This window comes from Bos grunniens, chromosome 2, assembly GCF_055505025.1.
Source record: "Bos grunniens cultivar Pamir isolate PY7600 chromosome 2, Bosgru_T2T1.0, whole genome shotgun sequence".
NCBI lineage: Eukaryota > Metazoa > Chordata > Mammalia > Artiodactyla > Bovidae > Bos > Bos grunniens.
In genome coordinates this window covers 75,947,603-75,967,733 of record NC_141166.1, presented here as the reverse complement: position 1 = coordinate 75,967,733, position 20,131 = coordinate 75,947,603, and the positions used below count along the sequence as shown (strand labels likewise).

Here is a 20,131-nt window from a genome sequence, read left to right as displayed (position 1 = left end):
CAGAGATAGATGAAGAGATTTCCTATTCTCTTTCTCTGGCGAACCCAGACTGCTAATACGGTGACTGTTCTGTTACTGGTTATTATTCCCTATATCACACTCTTTAGGAGAAACTACTCTTTGAATTTCATTAAAATAAACTTTGCTCAAGGGTGTGGAGCAAAGGGAACACTTACACACTGCTGGTAAAGATGTAAATTGGTACAGCCACAATGGAGAACAGTATGGAGGTTCCCTGAAAAACTAAAAATAGAAGTACCAAATGATCCTGTAATTCTCCTCCTGAGCCTATACCTAAAGAAAACCATAACTCAAAAAGATACATGCACCCCAGTATTCACTGCAGCACTGTTTACAATAGCCAAGACACGGAAGCAACCTGAATGTCCATAGACAGAGGAATGGATAAAGAAGATGTAGTATATACATACAGCCTTCCCAGGTGGCACAATAGAAAAGCATCTGCCTGCCAATGCAAGAGACACAAGAGACCCAGCTTCTATCCCTGGGTCAGGAAAATGCCCTGGTGAAGGAAATGGCAACCTGAGGCAGTATTCTTGCCTGGAAAATCCCATGGACAGAGGAGCCTGGCCAACTACAATCCATGGGGTCACAAAGAATTGAACATAACTGAGCACGCACGCACACACACACACACACACAATACATATATACAATGGAATATTACTCGGTTATTTTAAAAAAAGGAACAAAATTTTGCCATTTTCAGAGACATGGATGGACCTAGAGACTGTCATACAGGATGGGTTAAGTCAGAAAGAGAAAAATAAATATCGTACAACATTGTACATGTGTTGAATCTAGAAAAATGGTACAGATGAACATATTGGCAAAACAGAAAAAAGACACAATGTAGAGAGCAAGCATAGATACCAAAGAGGGAAAAGGGTAGGTGGGATGAATTGGGAGACTGGGATTGACATATATACACTACTATGTACAAAATAGATAACTAATGAGAATCTTCTGTATAGCACAGGGATTTTTACTCAGTGCTCTGGGCTGACCTAAATGCAAAGGAAATCCAAAGAAAAAAGGATATATGTATACATGTAGCTGATTCACTTTGCTGTACAACAGACACTAACACAATATCATAAAGCAACTATACTCAAATTAAAAAATAAACAAACACTGCCTCCTGTAGACACCATTGCTATGTTCCTTCCTTTCTGGAGAATAAGAATGACGAAACTTGAGCCACCAAAACACAAGGTTTTGTTCAACCACAGGTACAGCACTAACCCTCACAGCGGGCCTCTTTGTCTCCCCTTCAGCTTACAGCCGGAGAAGGCAATGGAGTACTACTCCAGTACTACTGCCTGGAAAATCCCATGGACAGAGGAGCCTGGTAGGCTGCAGTCCATGAGGTCGCTAAGAGTTGGATACAACTGAGCAAGTTCACTTTCACTTTTCACTTTCATGCATTGGAGAAGGAAATGGCAACCCACTCCAGTGTTCTTGCCTGGAGAATCCCAGGGACAGAGGAGCCTGGTAGGAGGCTGTCTATCAGACATGACTGAAGCGACTTAGCAGCAGCAGCAGCTTACAGCTGCATCACAAAAATGGCTTACTAATCTTGTTGTAAACACCAAATTCTTTTCGGAAAAGGGTGAAGTGAAGTGAAGTCGCTCAGTCGTGTCCAACTCTTTGCAATCCCATGGACTGTAGTCTACCAGGCTTCTCTGTCCATGGGATTTTTCAGGCAAGAGTACTGGAGTGGGTTGCCATTTCCTTCTCCAGGGAATCTGGAAAAGGGTACACATAGTCAATAAGTAATTCTGACTTATTGTAATAAGTAACTTATAAGTAATAGGTAACCAGTAGATCCAAATTTCATCTGCATCCACCTTTTTATAATAATGGTCAGGTACTTTCCACGAAAGAAATGACTGTGTCTGACTTTCCTTTTCCTACTCTTCTTTCTCTCTGAACATAATTCCTCCAAACTAGAACTGAATAACATAAAAAATAGTATGATTTGAAAAATGTCATATCACCTAACAGTTTCCGAAGCATCACCATGTTCTCTATAATTATTTTTAACTGTAGGCTCAACAGGCAGATATACTGGCTTATCTCCTCCTGCCCAGGTTTCTGAAAGACAAAACATAGCAATTACTGTTAAAGGAAAGAATTACAAAAATCATGCATCTTTAATGAAAGGCACAGGAATAGAAATACTATTATCTAGTTCTAGCTTGGCTGGTTCCCAGTTTGAGCCTCTCATGAGCCTGTCCTGCCAGTAACTCTGGCAGGGAGTAGAGAGAACTTTGCCCTTGGGGATCATGATCCCAGGGTCACCATCCTGGGGCTCCAGTCCTGCCCCTTCACTGAAGCAGCTGGATGAGATTGGGCAAGTCAGTTAGTTACTCTTTCCTTATCTCAGCCACCTGTAAAATCAGGGTGTCTGAAATGCCTTGTAATTAAGGCAGTTTAGCATAATGGTTGGGACATGGTATCTGGGCCAGCCCAAGTGACCTAGGATGAGTTATTTAACTCCTTGTTTCTGCTTCCTTATTTGTAAAATGGACACAATAACAGACTTTCCCCAAAGACTCTTTGTGAGATTTAACAAAATTTAATATGGTCAAATGCAGAGACTAGGACCTAGTCTAAAAGCCTTCTTAAATGACAGCTATTATGGTTATACTCAAAGTACCTCATCACTTTTAAATTACTCAACTAGATGACTCAACCCCCCCTAAAATTTTTAGTGTTCTAGGATTTCACCATTGGGATATAAAGTAGACATGGAAGGAAAATACTAAAACTGAAAAGTCACATTTTCCTCTCTTTATCAATATATTAACAGAAAGTTAAAAGTCTTAGAAATTTCTCAAGTTCAAATGCAGATAAAATATGCCATTGACATAAAAGGATCAATTTCACCATGGAGAAGCCTTAAAAGAGGTAAAGAGAAGAGGAAATGTTTTGTCTTTTAAGAGAAGGAAACAGCATTCGCTGAGCACCTGAACACCTGTGGGGTTTTCCACCACCTCATCTCATCAAACTCTCCAACATCACTACAGTGCAGTCAATACTGTGCCCATTTTACAGATGGGGGGCTGGGGCTCAAGGAGGCTGATCACAGTTCCAAAGGCATATGGCTCTCCAACGGCAGACTCAGATTCCTCCCAGGCCTGACTACAAGCCTATCTTTCTTCCACACCAGAAGGCTGGCTCCAGAACACAGGCATTCCTCACTCAGAGTGAGAGTGGTTAGGGAGAAATTGTTTTTTATAAGATAAATTATAATCGAATTGCACCAGAAACATTCACTTTTTAAAAGCCCCCGTACGTAAGTTTTGAAATGAAGCAAAAGACAAAAATCTTCTGCACAATACTATTCATGTGTGCATGCTTAGTCCCTTCAGTCCTGTCTGATTCTTTGTGACCCTATGGGTTGTGGCCTGCCAGCCTCCTCTGTTCATGGAATTCTCCAGGCAGAAATACTATCACTTTCTAATTTCTTAATATTAGAAAAGGAAAGTAAGAACAGTTGTTGAATTAAGGATTGTGAAGGGGTAGATAATTGGAATGTAGTAGAGAAGAATTTGCCATCAGATGATGTGGGTTTCAGTCCTACTTTTGACAGTTACTAGCAGAATACAGTTACTCTCTCAGATTTGACAAAAGATAACTGCAGGGCCTCTCTCATAATTTATAAAGTTGGAGTAAAAGATGAGAAAGCCTCCAATCTCTGTGTGCCTAGTTCTAATTACTTGGTTTTGTCTTAACAAAAAGAGTATTTCTAAAATATCTTACAAGTTTGAACAGTCAGATACAATCTGAAATAACGCCTCTGCAAATTCCTTCCAGGCTGTTTCTATCATCGAGAAAAACAGGATTCACTCCTGGCCACAGATTCAGGCCTCAATACTCCTTTTTTCTTTCTCATGTAAAAGGTCTTAGTTTATTCTCTCTTATGAAAAATCTGCACAATCACTACAGATGCAGTCACTGCAGAGTGTTTTCTCCTTCTGTTGTCCAATCTCCAGCTCACTGCTAGACACTTCATTTCTTTTTGCCAGCACCAACATTGGTTTAAATATCTACAAGCCTTGATGGCAGGTGTTTCTCCCCAAACCAGATGCTAAGGCCCGGGAGTCAGAAACCAGTTCCTTTGTTTTGGTTGGGTTTGGTTTGTTTGTTTGTTTTTGAATCTCCATGGGGAAACAGTGGAAACAGTGTCAGACTTTATTTTTGGGGGCTCCAAAATCACTGCAGATGGTGACTGCAGCCATGAAATTAAAAGACGCTTACTCCTTGGAAGGAAAGTTATGACCAACCTAGATAGCATATTCAAAAGCAGAGACATTACTTTGCCAACAAAGGTTCGTCTAGTCAAGGCTATGGTTTTTCCTGTGGTCATGTATGGATGTGAGAGTTGGACTGTGAAGAAGGCTGAGTGCCAAAGAATTGATGCTTTTGAACTGTGGTTTTGGAGAAGAGTCTTGAGAGTCCCTTGGACTGCAAGGAGATTCAACCAGTCCATTCTGAAGATCAGCCCTGGAATTTCTTTGGAAGGAATAATGCTGAAGCTGAAACTCCAGTACTTTGGCCACCTCATGCAAAGAGTTGACTCATTGGAAAAGACTCGGATGCTGGGAGAGATTGGGGGCAGGAGAAGGGGACAACAGAGGATGAGATGGCTGGATGGCATCACTGACTCGATGGACGTGATTCTGCGTGAACTCCGGGAGTTGGTGATGGACAGGGAGGCCTGGCACACTGCGATTCATGGGGTTGCAGAGAGTCGGACATGACTGAGCGACTGAACTGAACTGAACTGATACCTGGCACATGTTGTACCAAGTTCATGTTCAATAAACAATTGTTGAATGAGTGAATGAATCTCTAAATTACACTTATCTGTGCCTTGGTACAGCAACAGCTACACAATTTATGGGGCCAAATGCAAAATGCAAATTACACCCCCTTGTTCAAAAAGCAGAAAAACTGTGATATTAAGGATACTAAAATATAAAGCTTTTTTCCTTTGTTCTGTGGTCTCTCTCACTTGTCACAGTGTTGTTCTAAATAAAGAGAAATCTAAATTTAAATTATTAGTAAGAATGTTGTTCATCTTTGTACTGCATTGTGCTAGTTTTAAATGCAACTATAAGAGACTTTGGGGCTTCCCAAGTGACTTGATGGTAAAGAATCCGCCGGCTGATGCAGGAGATGCAGGTTCAATCCTCCAATTGGGAAGATCCCCGGGAGAAGGAAATGGCAACCCACTTCAGAATTCTTGCCTGTAAAATCCCATGGACAGAGTAGCCTGACAAGCTACAGTCCATGGGGTTGCAAAGAGTCAGACATGATTGAGTGACTGAGAACAGAAGGTCCAGAAGAATAAGAGACTTCATAGGTCCCATGCTCATGAGGTTGGCCCAGCCCTAGTATAGTCCAGACAAATTAAGGAATAATTGACTAAATCCAGGTTTACTCTTGGAATGAGTTTACCCAGCAGTAGCAAGCAAAAGTCAAGGACTTCTACACATGGCAGGAAGAGGGTATCATGGAATGGCTTTCTTCAACTTGTAATAACACCACCTCTCATTTCACTGATTGCAAACCAAATTTGTTCCCTTGGAGACGAAGTCTTCCAATGGCACATAAAATGTTTGAGTAAGTTTCTATCTTCTTTGGGAAAAAAAAAAAAAACAGAGAAAATAAGTTATTGATATAAAGAATTATGGATGGAGAAAATTGCTGGATTTTATTTACTCATATTCCATTCTACCTTTGTGCCTGCAAAAGGCTGGCAAGATATTATATCATAATTATGGACTCCCATAGCAACTTGAGTATCAATGGATCCTATTGTTCTAACCTTTGCAAGCTTCCAGATTGCATCACACAGAAAAAGAGCAGGCACTAATTGCATTGCATATTTATACTTCCTTGTTCCCACCATTACCCACATGATTCCCTGTGGGTTCTAATTAGCTCAATCAGAGCTGGGGTGGGAGAGGATAAAGTTTTAAGCAATTTCAAATAAATATGGGGTTTGCTACCATCACAAAATTTGGCAAAATGCTATCTTTAGCCAAATTCAGTGTGTCTCCCATTTCCAAAGAAACTGGAGAGCTTTGTTGTTGTGCTTACATTTCACCAAGGATAATAGCATCTTAAATAATATCAACCTCGCTGGTTTGCATTTTGGCATTTTCCTGGAATTGGAGGAAAAAAATCCATTGTGAATGTAATTTTTGTTGGGCTCTTAAGTGATAGCTGTGAAAATAACAACCAATAACTCTTCCACACTCCCTTTCTTCTCTTTGTTTTATAATCAGCATTGCCCAGAATTCTTACCTTTAAATCCTTTGCAAACTGTAATGAATGGTATTTAGGAAAAGGATTTCCTAAAGGATTATATTCTGGGGAAATAAGCTTAATTACTCCCAGTATCAATCAATGATTTTAAGTTTTGAGAAATCACTTTTTTTTTTAAGTGAAAGCACCTAAAACTTTTTTTTAACATAAACAAGAACAGGTCCCTCCTTTTTCCCATCATATGGCGTCATTATTAATTCATCTGGAATCTCAATTATAATCAGAAAGATGGCTCCTGCAGCTTCACTTACAATCAGCTCAATGCCAAAACGGCCTCGTGCAATCACCCTCCTCACATCTACAGATGACTCCTAATGAAAATTATTCAAAGGCAACGAATATGCTGAGACCCAGTTTGTAGTGTCTAATGGCTGGAGCTTGGAGGTTCACACCAGCCATCTTAACCTTAACCTCCGGTCTCCATCGTGGCAGAGCACAGGCCAAGCCTGGCTGCCTTAGGACTGAATGCAGCCCACAGAACCATCTCTGGAAAGTTTTCCCCACTTTCCTCCTCTCACCCCAGTATATAATACTTTATTAGTGGCTACCACTTTAAAAAATTTTTTATTGATTATTTTTTTAAATTTATGGCTGCACTGGGTCTTCACTGCTGTGCACAGGCATTCTGTAGTTGAGGTGAGCAGGGGCTACTCTTTGTTGTGGTACAAGGGTGTCTCACTGCCGTGTCTTCTCTTGTTGCAGAGCACAGGCTCTAAAATGCATGGGCTTCAGTAGCCGCAGCCACAGGCTCAGTGGTTGTGGCTCACGGGCTTAGTCGCCCTGGGGCATGTGGCATCTTCCCAGACCACGGATCAAACCTGTGTCCCTTGCATGAGTAGGCAGATTGTTAACCACTGGACCACCAGGGAAGTCCAGTGGCTAACATTTAAATACTAGATGTATTTATATAAAATTCCAGGGTATCAGTTTCTTTTTGACAGTGCATATGCTCTAGAAACAGTAGGCCCACATTCTGACATGACACAGACTGGGAGGCACCGAGTCAAGGTGGCCAACTTTCTGCAGGACAAAGACTCTGTGTTCTGTCCTTCCCACTCACCAAACCAGTTTGTTCTTTCACTTACCTCACTCCTACAGACATATAAGTCTGATCCCCTGAATCCAAAACTCAGGGTTCTCCACCCGGATCTTTTCTTCAAATGGTGGTTGGCCTTTTCAAAAGCGTCAGCCCATAAGGAAAGAAAAGGAGAAAGCAGAAGGTTCTATTTCTATAAACTTATATAGAGGAAGGATCGGGCACCATCATTCCCTCACTCAACTCACCTTTACTGAGCACCCACCTTGTGCCTGGTAGAGTCTGAGGAGATGGAGATGCAGTGGCAACAGGATAAGCCCCTTGCCCTCACCAAGCTCCCTTTATCTTGTAAGACAGGCCCTAACTAGAAAAACAAATATGCATCATGTTAGATAAATAGTGAATGCTTAGAGACTAAACATACAAATAGATTACAGCAGAATATATATATAAATAGAATTCTGACCCACAATTTGCAGCAAGCTGCCCAAGAAACCAACCGAGGAAGCCAGCCTGCTATAATCAGACTTGCCGGAGGTCAGAACACTATCTCCAATGATAGTTTAGGAAGCCAGACAATAAACCCGTGTGACAATTGGCCCCAAGTGGACAGGGCTTGATTAATTACTGGAAGCTTCCCTTTTTCCCCTGCTTCCAACCAGAGAAGGCTAAGTATGCACCCCTAACCACTGACATAGGAGGCCCCTTCTAGTTAGCCTACCTAAAGCCTCCCCAGTACAACAGTTTCCAGTGAGGGCATAACCCAGGGAAAGCCTTCCCCTTTTCCATGTAAAGTTTTCCCACTGCTCTGCCTGCCTTTGAGTCTATGTCAAATGCAAGGGATGCTGGCTGACTCTCATGCTGGAGCAAATTCTGAATAAGTAGTCTTTGCTTATTCTCCTTTGTATGGGCTTCATTTATTTCCACAGGGCTTTGAAGCAAAAGAGAGGTAAAGGGATGGACTGATGAGCAGATGGTGAGGTTGGGAGAGAGGTGACATTGGGGATGAGAAGAGAGGAGAAGGGATGGAGGGAGCCATGTGACTTCGATGGAGAAGCATCCTGAGGAGAGGGAACAACAAGCGAACAAGCTCGTGTGTTCTAGAATCAGTGAGGAGCAGAAAGGCAGGGGAGAGAGGAAAGGTAAGGAGATGCCAGGGTACATGGGGGCCTGTCGGCCTCAGGAGAGACTCTGGATTTCCTCCTGGGTGGGAGAGAAAGGCACTGTCGGGTTCTAAGTAGGATGGTCACATGTCCAGCCTGCTGTGTAGAGAATAAGGGGGCAAGTGGAGGTGGCAGAGAGGTTACGGCCCATTGCAGAGATCCATGCGCAAGGTCATGGCCACGAGGACCAGCGAGGAGCAGTGGGAGTGGCTAGATGCAGCCAGATTCAGGATACTAACACCACTGAGGTGTTGAAGGTGAGGTGATAAGTACCCCCTTCTTCCTATTTTCCAGCCCACTTTAGTACCCTTCCTGTATCTACCCCCTGATATCCCAGCACCATCCTTTGCAAAGTCACTTGTTCAGCAGAACAACTAGAGATAGACAGATGAAGCCAAGAGTGGATGAGGCCAAGCATGTGGCCTGGGAGCTTACAAGGAGGGAGCAGGAGTGGTAATAGCCAAGCCAGGGTGCTCTTTGTGTGGAAAATCCTCAGGCTCCTTATTTAAAAGTTTCTACCCAAGTCAGGAGACCCACCCACCCCCCCAACCTCTGAGACTGCCTTCCTTCAGAGGGTCTGACCCAAAGCTTTTCTCTATTTCTCAATCTGCTTTACTCCCCTTTCCTGGAGTTGCCAGGACCTTGCGGTGAACACTGTTGACGCCCACATCCCACTCCCCTCACCATGTCTATCTGTGCAAGCCAGCTTGACGTCCAGCCATCTTTCCAGACTACAGGGGTCTGGGAATGTGACTGCCTCCTCTACTCCCCAGCCTTGCCTCCCCACCACCCCACCCCACACAGCAGTCCTGGACAATGCCCGGTAGGTGGGAGATGAAACACTCCAGCTTTCTCTCCCCTTGACCAGGGTTGTTTTGAAGTGTGTGTTTGCACCATTTTTCAAAGTGACCCACTGTGGTAACCAGCTGGACAGCACTCTTTCTGTCTCTCCTCACCCCCACCTAATATAACCTTGCCCAATCAACAACTTGCCCTTGAATTCTTGGCTCAAGGTCAGATTCTGGGGGACCCAAATTCAGACTACCTGCTTTGATCTGATGTTCATGTGTTGAAAATCTAACTTTCAAAGTGATAGTATTAAGAAGTGGAGCCTTTGGGATGTGATTAGGTCATGAGGGTAAAGCCTCAAAAATGGGCTTTAGCATCCTTAAAAAAGAGGCCCCCACTGGGCTCCCTAGCCCCTTCCACCACACAAAGATAAAATGAGAAGTCCCCAGTCTACAAGCTGGATGAGACTCATCACCAGAACCTGACCTTGCTGGCACTCTTATCTTGAACTTCCAGCCTCTAGAACTGTGAGTCATAAATTCTGACTCTTGATAAGCCACTATCTATGGTACTTTGTTATAGCAGCCAGAATGAACCAACACAATAACTATGACAGACTTTTTTTTTTCAATTCCTAGATAGTATCCACGTATTACAAAGCAAAAACAAACGAATCACCTCTAAGTCATGGTTTATAAATACCATTGCCTTCTAAAACTAGCCATGCTCCTTTGAAGAAAGGCTGATTCTAGAGCTGTGGCAGGGAAAATACAAGACAATCATGAAACATCCTCCATGCCCCCAAAAGTGAGCAAGTGCTCAAAGAATGATGTTGCTGCTGCTGCTACTGCCAAGTCGCTTCAGTCATGTCCAACTCTGTGCAACCCCAGAGACGGCAGCCCACCAGGCTCCTCCATCCCTGGGATTCTCCAGGCAAGAACACTGCAGTGGGTTGCCATTTCCTTCTCCAATGCATGAAAATGAAAAGTGAAAGTGAAGTCACTCAGTCGTGTCCAACTCTTCGTGACCCCATGGATGGCAGCCTACCAGGCTTCTCTGTCCATGGGATTTGCCAGGCAAGAGTACTGGAGTGGGTTGCCATTGCCTTCTCCACAAAGAATGATGAGACCATGATAAAAGAGCACAGGAGGCAAATTGAAGGAGTTCCTACTGGCTAAATTTGGGGCAACCTTAATATCAAAATAAGTAAAAATATTGATGTATTATAACCCACTGAATAAAATAAGAATCCATGAGTCTATCCAGATAATAAAGAAATTAAAGAAATAAACATGAAAAAGGAAAGGCTCTTCTTTTTAACACAATGTCAACTAGTAAGTAAACAATTAGTAAAACCATCATGGCAAGAATTGAGGCAAAAACAAATCACCAATGATGGTAAATCTAGAAAGTTTGATGAGAAATGGGATACGTATATGGGCACAAAGTATCTCCCCACAAATTATTTATTAATTACAAAGGGGAAAATAGTATCTATACAATAGAGAAAGTGGAGCAAAACAAAGACTATTTCTTAGACATGCCCAAAGATTTTCACTTGTTCTTTAGTCAGCAAGGTACAGGGAATAAGATCAGGAATCCAGTGACTGTATCACATACATCTTTGTTATATAAGCTATGCTTACATCAATGCCCTAGTTACCTGGACACAGGGTTAGGGTCCTCCTTACCTACATCATTTACTCTTTTCATTAAGCCTAGGTTTTTTTTAGAGAACCATGCCACATCCAGATGAGCCCCACTGAATCACTTCCTTCAGACCACACATCACTGCCCCACAAAATCAGCAAGTGTTTGCTACCAGTTCATCTAGGCTATCTGAAGCCATAAGAATTATTCCTTCAAGTATTACCCAGAGTTAATTCTATATATTTCAATGCCATTCACAGGCCATGATTAACACCCAAGATGCAGAGGCAAAATCACTTGCCTTATAAAAGTTCTATGAGTAGTACAAAGGACAACTTTGTAGTATAATTAGCGTATACCTTGGACCATAATCTGGAGACTGCCTACACATTCTTCTCTGCATTTTTATCATTCACTTTTAAATGGCACTGACCTAGCAACTTCTCGAACAGCCTCTCTCTACTTCTCAGGAAATACAGAGAAGGCTTAACTTTTATGTTCAACCTCCAAACAGTCTATACATTCACACATATTATCACACAAACCCCTTTTCCCATGCTTTCATTCAACACTGTCACTCAACAGCTAAGGAATGATCAATTCAAGCTATCACACACTGATGTTACCCAAGAGTGAACTGTTCTGTTTCAGTCCAGAGATGGTTTGTGCCAGTATTTGGATGTTTATTACATTTTGTCCTATTATTTTCTAAAAATGAATAAAAAACAGAAAAAGGAAAGTGCTGATACAAGTGATAAGTACATGTTAAACAATACAACTGAGACAAAGCCAAAAATCATTAAGCAGCCGGAAGACAAAGAATCTTCTGCCTTAATCTGATTCTCATTGGACTTAGGCAGGTCAGTTGTATATTCAATTAATTCAGAAGGAAAAGAACACAATTAAAGAACATGTACCAAATGTTAGCAATAAATCATAATTATGTTTTTTAAAATGGAGGTATAATTAGGGATCTTATCACCTTTTTAGCTCTCTGGGAATGGAACCCCTTCCTCCTTTATACCAAATAAGTCTATTATCTGGCTTTCCCACATGCACTTCTTGTACAGATTTTCAAGAATGTATTATATTTTTTTAATTTTATTTTATTTTTAAACTTTACAATATTGTATTAGTTTTGCCAAACATCAAAATGAATCCGCCACAGGTATACCCGTGCTCCCCATCCTGAACCCTCCTGCCTCCTCCCTTCCCATACCCTCCCTCTGGGTCATCCCAGTGCACCAGCCCCAAGCATCAAGTATCGTGCATCGAACCTGGACTGGCGACTCGTTTCATACATGATATTAGACATGTTTCAATGCCATTCTCACAAATCTCCCCACCCTCTCCCTCTCCCTCTCCCACAGAGTCCATAAGACTGATCTATACATCAGTGTCTCTTGTGAAAGGAGAGAACTGCCTGTATACTTAGGATCAAAACAAAGAGGCAGAAATATTAAAGGGTAAACTGATATCAACCTAATACCAGTATCCAAAAGGAATTTAATTGTACTTAAAAGTGAATAAAGCTGAACTGAGAAAACCAAATCATGAGCTTCTCCCCAGGACAGAGACCAACTGAACAAAAATACAATGACAAATACCTTTAAGACAAACCTCCATAAATATGAAACAACCCACACACAAGGGCCTTTATGACTGATGCAAACTGGAAACCCAAATGTCTCTCAGTAGGGGGCTGGTGAATAGCTTATAATACACAACAGAAAGCCACATAGCAAAGTCAAGATCTCCATGAATTAATATGGAATGACTTCAAGAAAATACTACTTAGTAAAAAAAATATAAAAGTACAAACTACTATACAGTTTGACATCTTTTATATGAGAAAGAGGATAACTTCCTTACTTTTCAAAGAAACATTAAAAAAAAAGCTAAAATCTATAGAGGGTAGTAACAATGTATGGAGAAAAAAAGAGATAGAAACTTCCCTAAATATATTTTTACATATAATCTTGATTTTTGAAAATGTATAAATAACCTACATATTTAAACATTAAATAAAAATAAGTCATAAAATCATACACAGAAACAAAATGAATTCGACTGCCTATAAAATTGGTAGCCACACAGAGAAAAGCATATTCAAAATTGCTTTAAATACAAAACTATGACTGGACCTCCTAGGGTGTATATTCTGAAGGCAAAGAACAAAAGCAATGTTAAACTTGGTGGGTTTACTATGCACTTAATATTAGAATTACAATTTTTAAATTATTTAATGATTACTGACTTTTAGGGGAGCACAGATGAGAATTTTATACCCAGCCAAGGTATCACTCACATATAAAATATACTATCACATATTCTTCTGTGGGAAAAGAAGCCACTTAACAATATGCTTCAGGAACCAAGGAAAGAATCACATTTAAGAGATCAAAAATGTGTCAGTTGTATAAAATGATTTACCAGTCTTACCTTACTCAGTCTGGACCTCAAATAAGAACATCTGTTGGATTTTTATGTTACAAGATGTATTCCACATCCCAGGATATAGATGACCCTTCATTGCTAACCTTGGCTGCTTTCTCTATCTTAACCGGTGTCAGAAAGTGTGTTCATTGAGTTCTGTTCTTTACTCCAGAGTTCAAATAAAAGCTTTTGCCATATTTTCTTACCACTTAAAATAACCTATACTATTCTATTTCAGGATTTTCTCCAAGAATCACATGGACCACATGTGATTAACTTATCTAACTCAATGAAATTATGAGCCATGCCATGCAGGGCCACCCCATATGGACAGGTAAATATTGAGAGTTCTGACAAAACATGGTTCACTGGAGAAGGGAATGGCAAACCACTTCAGTATTCTTGCCTTGAGAACCCCATGAACAGTTTGAAAAAAAAAAAAGATATGACAGTGAAAGATGCATTCCCCAGGTCAGTAGGTGCCCAATATGCTGTTGGAGAGGAGTGGAGAAGTAACTCCAGAAAGAATGAAGAGACAGAGCCAAAGCGAAAACAGCTCCCAGCTGTGGATGTGAATGATGATGGAAGTAAAGTCCAATGCTGTAAAGAACAATGTTGCATAGGAATCTGGAATGTTAGGTCCATGAATCAAGGTAAATTGGAAGTGGTCAAACAGGAGATGACAAGAGTGAACAAGGACATTTTAGGAATCAGTGAACTAAAATGGACTGGAATGGGCAAATTTAATTCAGATGACCAGTATATTTACTACTGTGGGCAAGAATCCCTTAGAAGAAATGGAGTCGCCCTCATAGTCAAAAAAAGAGTCCAAAATGCAGTACTTGGGTGAAATCTCAAAAACAACAGAATGATCTCTGTTTCCAAGGCAAACCATTCAATATCAGGGTAATCCAAGTCTATACCCAAACCACTTAGGCCAAAGAAGCTGAAGTTGAACAATTCTATAAAGACCTACAAGACCTTCTAGAACTAACACCCCAAAAAAAGATGCTCTTTACATCATAGGGGACTGGAATGTAAAAGTAGGAAATCAAGAAATACCTGGAGTAACAGGCAAATTTGGCCTTGGACTACAAAATGAAGCAGGGAAAAAGCTAACAGAGTTTTGTCAAGAGAACGCGCTGGTCATAGCAAACACCCTCCTCCAACAACACAAGAGACGATTCTACACATGGACATCACCAGATGGCCAATACTGAAATCAGAGTGATTACATTCTTTGCAGCCAAGATGGAGAAGCTCTTTATTTTCAGCAAAAACAAGACTGGGAGCTGACTGTGGCTCAAATCATGAACTCTTTATTGCCAAATTCACACTTAAGTTGAAGAAAGTAGGGAAAACCACTAGACCATTCAGGTATGACCTAAAACAAAGTCCTTATGATTATACAGTGGAAATTACAAATAGATTCAAGGGATTAGATCTGAAAGAGAGAGTGCCTGAAGAACTATGGAAGAAGGTTTATAACACTGAACAGGAGGCAATGATCAAAACCATCCCCAAGAAAAAGAAATACAAAAAGGCAAAATGGTTGCCTGAGGAGGCCTTACAAAGAGCTGAGAAAAGAAGAGAAGTTAAAGGCAAAGGAGAAAAGGAAAGATATACTCACCTGAATGCAGAGTTCCAAAGAATAGCAAGGAGAGATAAGAAAGCCTTCCTCAGTGATCAATGCAATGAAAAAGAGGAAAACAATAGAATGGGAAAGACTTGAGATCTCTTCAAGAAAATTAGAGATACCAAGGGAAGATTTCATGCAAAGATGGGCACAAAAAAGGACAGAAATGGTATGGACCTAACAGAAGCAGAAGATATTAAGAAGAGGTGGCAAGAATACACAGAAGAACTATACAAAAATGATCTTCATAACCCAGATAACCACGATGGTGTGGTCACTCACCTAGAGCCAGACATCCTGGAATGTGAAGTCAAGTGGGCCTTAGGAAGCATCACTATGAACAAAGCTAGTGGAAGTGATGGAATTCCAGTTGAGCTGTTTCAAATTCTAAAAGATGATGCTGTGAAAGTGCTGCACTCAGTATGCCAGCAAATTTGGAAAACTCAGCAGTGACCATAAGCCTGGAAAAGGTCAGTTTTCATCCCAATCCCAAAGAAGAGCAATGCCAAAGAATGTTCAAGCTACTGCATAATTGCACTCATCTCACTCACTAGCAAAAAAATGCTCAAAATTCTCCAAGCTAGGCTTCAACAGTACATGAACCATGATGTTCAAGCTGGATTTAGAAAAGGCCGAGGAACCAGATCAAATTGCCAATATTCACTGGATCATTGAAAAAGCAAGGGAGTCCCAGAAAAACTTCTACTTCTGCTTTATTGACTTCAAAGCCTTTGACTGTGTGGATCACAACAAACTGGAAAATTCTTCAAGAGATGGGAATACCAGATCACCTTTCCTGCCTCCTGAGAAATCTGTATGCAGGTCAAGAAGCAACAGTTAGAACCAGACATGGAACAACAGACTGGTTCCAAATCAGGAAAGGAGTGTGTCAAGGCTATATATTGTCACCCGGCTTATTTAACTTATATGCAGAGTACATCATGAGAAATGCCAGGCTGGATGAAGCACAAGCTGGAATCAAGATTGTCAGGAGAAATGTCAATAACCTCAGATATGCAGATACCACCACCCTTATGCAGACAGTGAAGAAGAACTGAAGAGCCTCTTGATGAAAGTGAAAGAGGAGAGTGAAAAAGTTGGCTTAAAGCTCATTGTTCAGAAAACTAAGATTATGGCATCCAGTCCCATCACTTCATGGGAATTAGATAGGGAAACAATGGAAACAGTGACAGACTTTATTTTCTTGGCTCCAAAATCACTGCAGATGGTGACTGTAGCCATGAAATTAAAGATGCTTGCTCCTTGGATGAAAAACTGACCAACCTAGACAGCATATTAAACAGCAGAGACATTACTTTGCCAACAAAGGTCCATTTAGTCACAGATATGGTTTTTCCAGTATTCATGTATGGATGTGAGAGCTGGACTATAAAGAAAGTTGAGTGCTGAAGAATTGATGCTTTTGAACTGTGGTGTTGGAGAAGACTCTTGAGGTCCCTTGGACTGCAAGGAGATCAAACCAGTCAATCCTAAAGGAAATCAGTCCTGAATATTCATTGGAAGGACTGATGTTGAAGCTGAAACTCCAATACTTTGGCCACCTGCTGTGAAGAACTGACTCATTTGAAAAGACCCTGATGCTGGGAAAAATCAAAGGTAGGAGGACAAGGGGTCAACAGAGGATAAGATGGTTGGATGGTATCACCAACTCGATGGACATGAGTTTGAGCAAGCTCCAGGAGTTGGTGATGGACAGGGAAGCCTGACATGCTGCAGTCCATGGTGTCGCAAAGAGTTGGACACAACTGAGTGACTGAATTGAACTGATTTACATGATTAAGATGTTGTGCAGGGAGAATCACAGAAGTATTTTTTCTTCTTCCGTCTGAAAGCACAGTTATATAATAAAGCATAGAGTAACATAATAACCATTTCCATAGCTGATAAACTCAAGGATTATTTTCTGCAACTTTAAAACTCATACTGAATGACCTAAATCTCAGAGATTTTTGTTTTTCCAAAGGATAAAAACTAAGTAAGAAACTAGTTTATAGCAGCTATCATCTTCTTCAATGTCTCTTTTTATCATCTTCCACCTAATAGTTACAAATGTCCCTGCATTTACCATATTTTAAACTTCGAAATGAATACATTTTAAAACACACAATAAAATGAATACTAGTATGGTGAAATTCTGTGTAATAATTTTTTTCTTTACACTTTTATGCTTTTTAAGTTTTCTATAAAGCATTGATATCACTTGCATACCCACAAAAATAGATGTTTAAATCAGTACATACATTATATACATATAAGAGTATAATTATGTTTTTTAATATGCACCCAATAAAACAAAGGAAACCAATATAGTTATTTTTTCAAAGGCTGTAATTGTTTTGTCCTCCCCTCTGCTTTTCTGTATTTTCCATGTTTCTATCATGAATGTATGTATATTACTTTTATGGTAGTGAGGGAAAAAACAAGTCAAAGTCACTTATTAATTGGAATTCAACAGGCTGTTATTTATCCAAAACGTGAATAGGGGATATGTAAAAAGGAGACATTAAGACATGTTATGGGGGATTTCCCTGGTGGTCCATTGGTTAAGAATCCACTTTCCAATGCAAGGAATGTGGTGCCATCCCTGATCAAGGAATTAAGATCCCACATGACTGGGCCAACTAAGCATATGAGCTGCAACTACCAAGCTTGTGTGCTCTAGAACCCTTGCACCCCAACAAGAGAAGTCAACAGGCTGCAACGACAGGAAGCCCATGGGTCACGACGAAGACCCTGTGCACCCTTCCCCCCACACCAAAAAAGGCATGCTATACACAGATGCACTCAGCTTCAATGCCTGCAGCAGCCACACACGGTGAACAGTTAATGAACATCCTTATCAGACGGCTCTCATCCAAGTTCTCAGTTCTGCACCTTTGTGGGTCACAGCAGGAGGGAGGTGGACTTAACTACCACCCTTCCCTTCCTAAATTTCCAACTGTGCTCTAAAACCAGTACAGCCTAACCACATCAATGCTCCTTCTGTCCAGCATTTGAATTGGAGAGCTGTGTGTTTATTTGCAAAGACATGGTTGCCTTGAAAAGCCCAAAATTTAGTTCCCTAAACAGATTTTGGTTTACAGGATTCTTTCAAACTGCATTATTTTTTCCTAATAAAGTTTTCCTCCTTGCTACTTTCTTTCTGCATACTAGAGAGAAACATTTTATGGCCGCTTTTAAAAATGATGTGATGGGGAGGCTGATAGCACAATAAGAAATTTGATTCCCCTGATGGAAAAACCAACTCTTGTAGACCTTGCTCTATAGTAACTAACAACCTCTAAGTACAGATACCTTTGTTTTTTAAAACATCCCAGGGTAAATGCATTGTGCATTTTGTAACAAACTGACAAGTTTTCTTCTGCTATAGTGTTAGCTTGAGTGACCCAAAAGGAAAAAAGTATCTGAACTACCAAAGGCTTCAGAACTATTTTTAATAATCCATGTTGTTCTATATTACATGATGACAAGGAACACATAGGAGTAGGTGTTGTTACAAGTCCTCACCCTGCAAGTGTTTATAATAGCACTGCACTCATAATCACTCTTCTTTGAGCCTCACTGTGGGCAAAGTGATATTTTCTTTTTTGTTTTATTTTTCCTAATATCCTTCAGTCTGATATCCAATATTTCTTTGGCCCTTCTGGGGCACCTTGGGCCAGTTTTTTCAAGAAATATGTCTATGCTGTTTTATTAACTCCATTCTTGGGCTGTCATTTTTTCTCTCTCTGGGCCCATCGCATACTCCGAATGAGACCAACAGCTTTTCTCATGGTGGAAAAAACTGGGCTTTGGAGCCAGATGTGCTTTGACTCTAGTCCCAATGTCGATACTTTCTGGATTGATGAGTTACAGCGGGCAACTCATTCTAAGATTCACCTTGATCGCTTCAAAGATGCATAAATAGCACTTACATCACAAGACTGCCACAACAAAAAGAGACACAGTATGGAAGTTTCCAGCCAAGGACAGACATCATGGAATGGAAGCTGTTGTTCTAACCAGTCACATCATTAACACTTGTCCTTGCTGACACCTCCTGTCAACATTCTGCCTTGTAAGGGACCACTAAGCGCCTTTCTGATTGCCTTGTTATTTCATGGCTTAGATGCAAATACTGTTGTGCTGAGGTCCACATATTTCCTTGGGTGCTTTCTCTGCTATATCTCTCAAGACTATTAACTACCTTCCGAGTACCAGTCCCTCTGGGTCCCCATTGTTAAACCTTAGCAAAAAGCAGAGCTGTGTCCCCCTCTTTTGTTTCCTGTGTTGATTTAAGTGTCTATACCACAAACATGGCTGAGCACACAAACTTGTCCAGACATGTAAAAGTGAAACATTTGCCTACACGGGGTTTACAGTCTAGAAGAGGGACTTCTGCTAGAGGAAATGGGGCTGAACTTTTCATAAGCAATTTTATTTTGTGAAATCAAACAATAACAAGATAGCACAACTCAGCATGACTTGGATAACACCTGAAGTCATGCTACAGTAGATGACGTCTGTGCATCTTATTAATATATTTCCAGGTTGCAAATATGGAGAAGGCAATGGCACCCCGCTCCAGTACTCTTGCCTGGAAAATCCCATGGACGGAGGAGCCTGGTAGGCTGCAGTCCATGGGGTCGCTAAAAGTCGGACACGACTAAGCGACTTCACTTTCACTTTTCACTTTCCTGCATTGGAGAAGGAAATGGCAGCCCACTCTTGCCTGGAGAATCACAGGGACAGGGGAGCCTGGTGAGCTGCCATCTATGGGGTCACACAGAGTCGGACACGACTGAAATGACTTAGCATTAGCATTAGCAGGTTGCAAATAAAAGAGGAAGAGGGGTAAAAGACAAATGCTGTATCATTTCCTTTCAATGAAATATCTAGAATGAGAAAATTCAATGAGACAGTAACTAGACAAGAAACTACCAAGTGCTGAGAGGAGGGGAGATGTGACTATTGCTGAATAGAGTTTCAGTTTGGGATGATGAGAATGTTTTGGAAACAGTGATGATGGTTCTACACATTATAAATTGTAATTAATGG

At 40.9% G+C, this 20,131-nt stretch overlaps 1 protein-coding gene across 6 annotated transcripts in view; it reads right to left on the bottom strand.

Annotated features, from left to right (window-relative positions):
• Positions 1 to 20,131, bottom strand: part of LOC147378256 (uncharacterized) — a 407,307-nt gene that overhangs the window by 80,754 nt on the left and 306,422 nt on the right. For all 6 annotated transcript variants that reach the window (XR_015145635.1, XR_015145614.1, XR_015145627.1 and 3 more), the window contains 3 exons: positions 7,665 to 7,763; positions 7,449 to 7,535; positions 2,022 to 2,118 (listed from right to left, as the gene is read on the bottom strand). Coding sequence is in view for 2 of the 6 variants with exons in the window: in XM_086351333.1 (XP_086207459.1) it covers positions 2,022 to 2,118; positions 7,449 to 7,535; positions 7,665 to 7,763 (283 nt within the window). In the remaining 4 variants the exon portion in view is untranslated. The remainder of the gene's footprint in view (positions 1 to 2,021; positions 2,119 to 7,448; positions 7,536 to 7,664; positions 7,764 to 20,131) is intronic.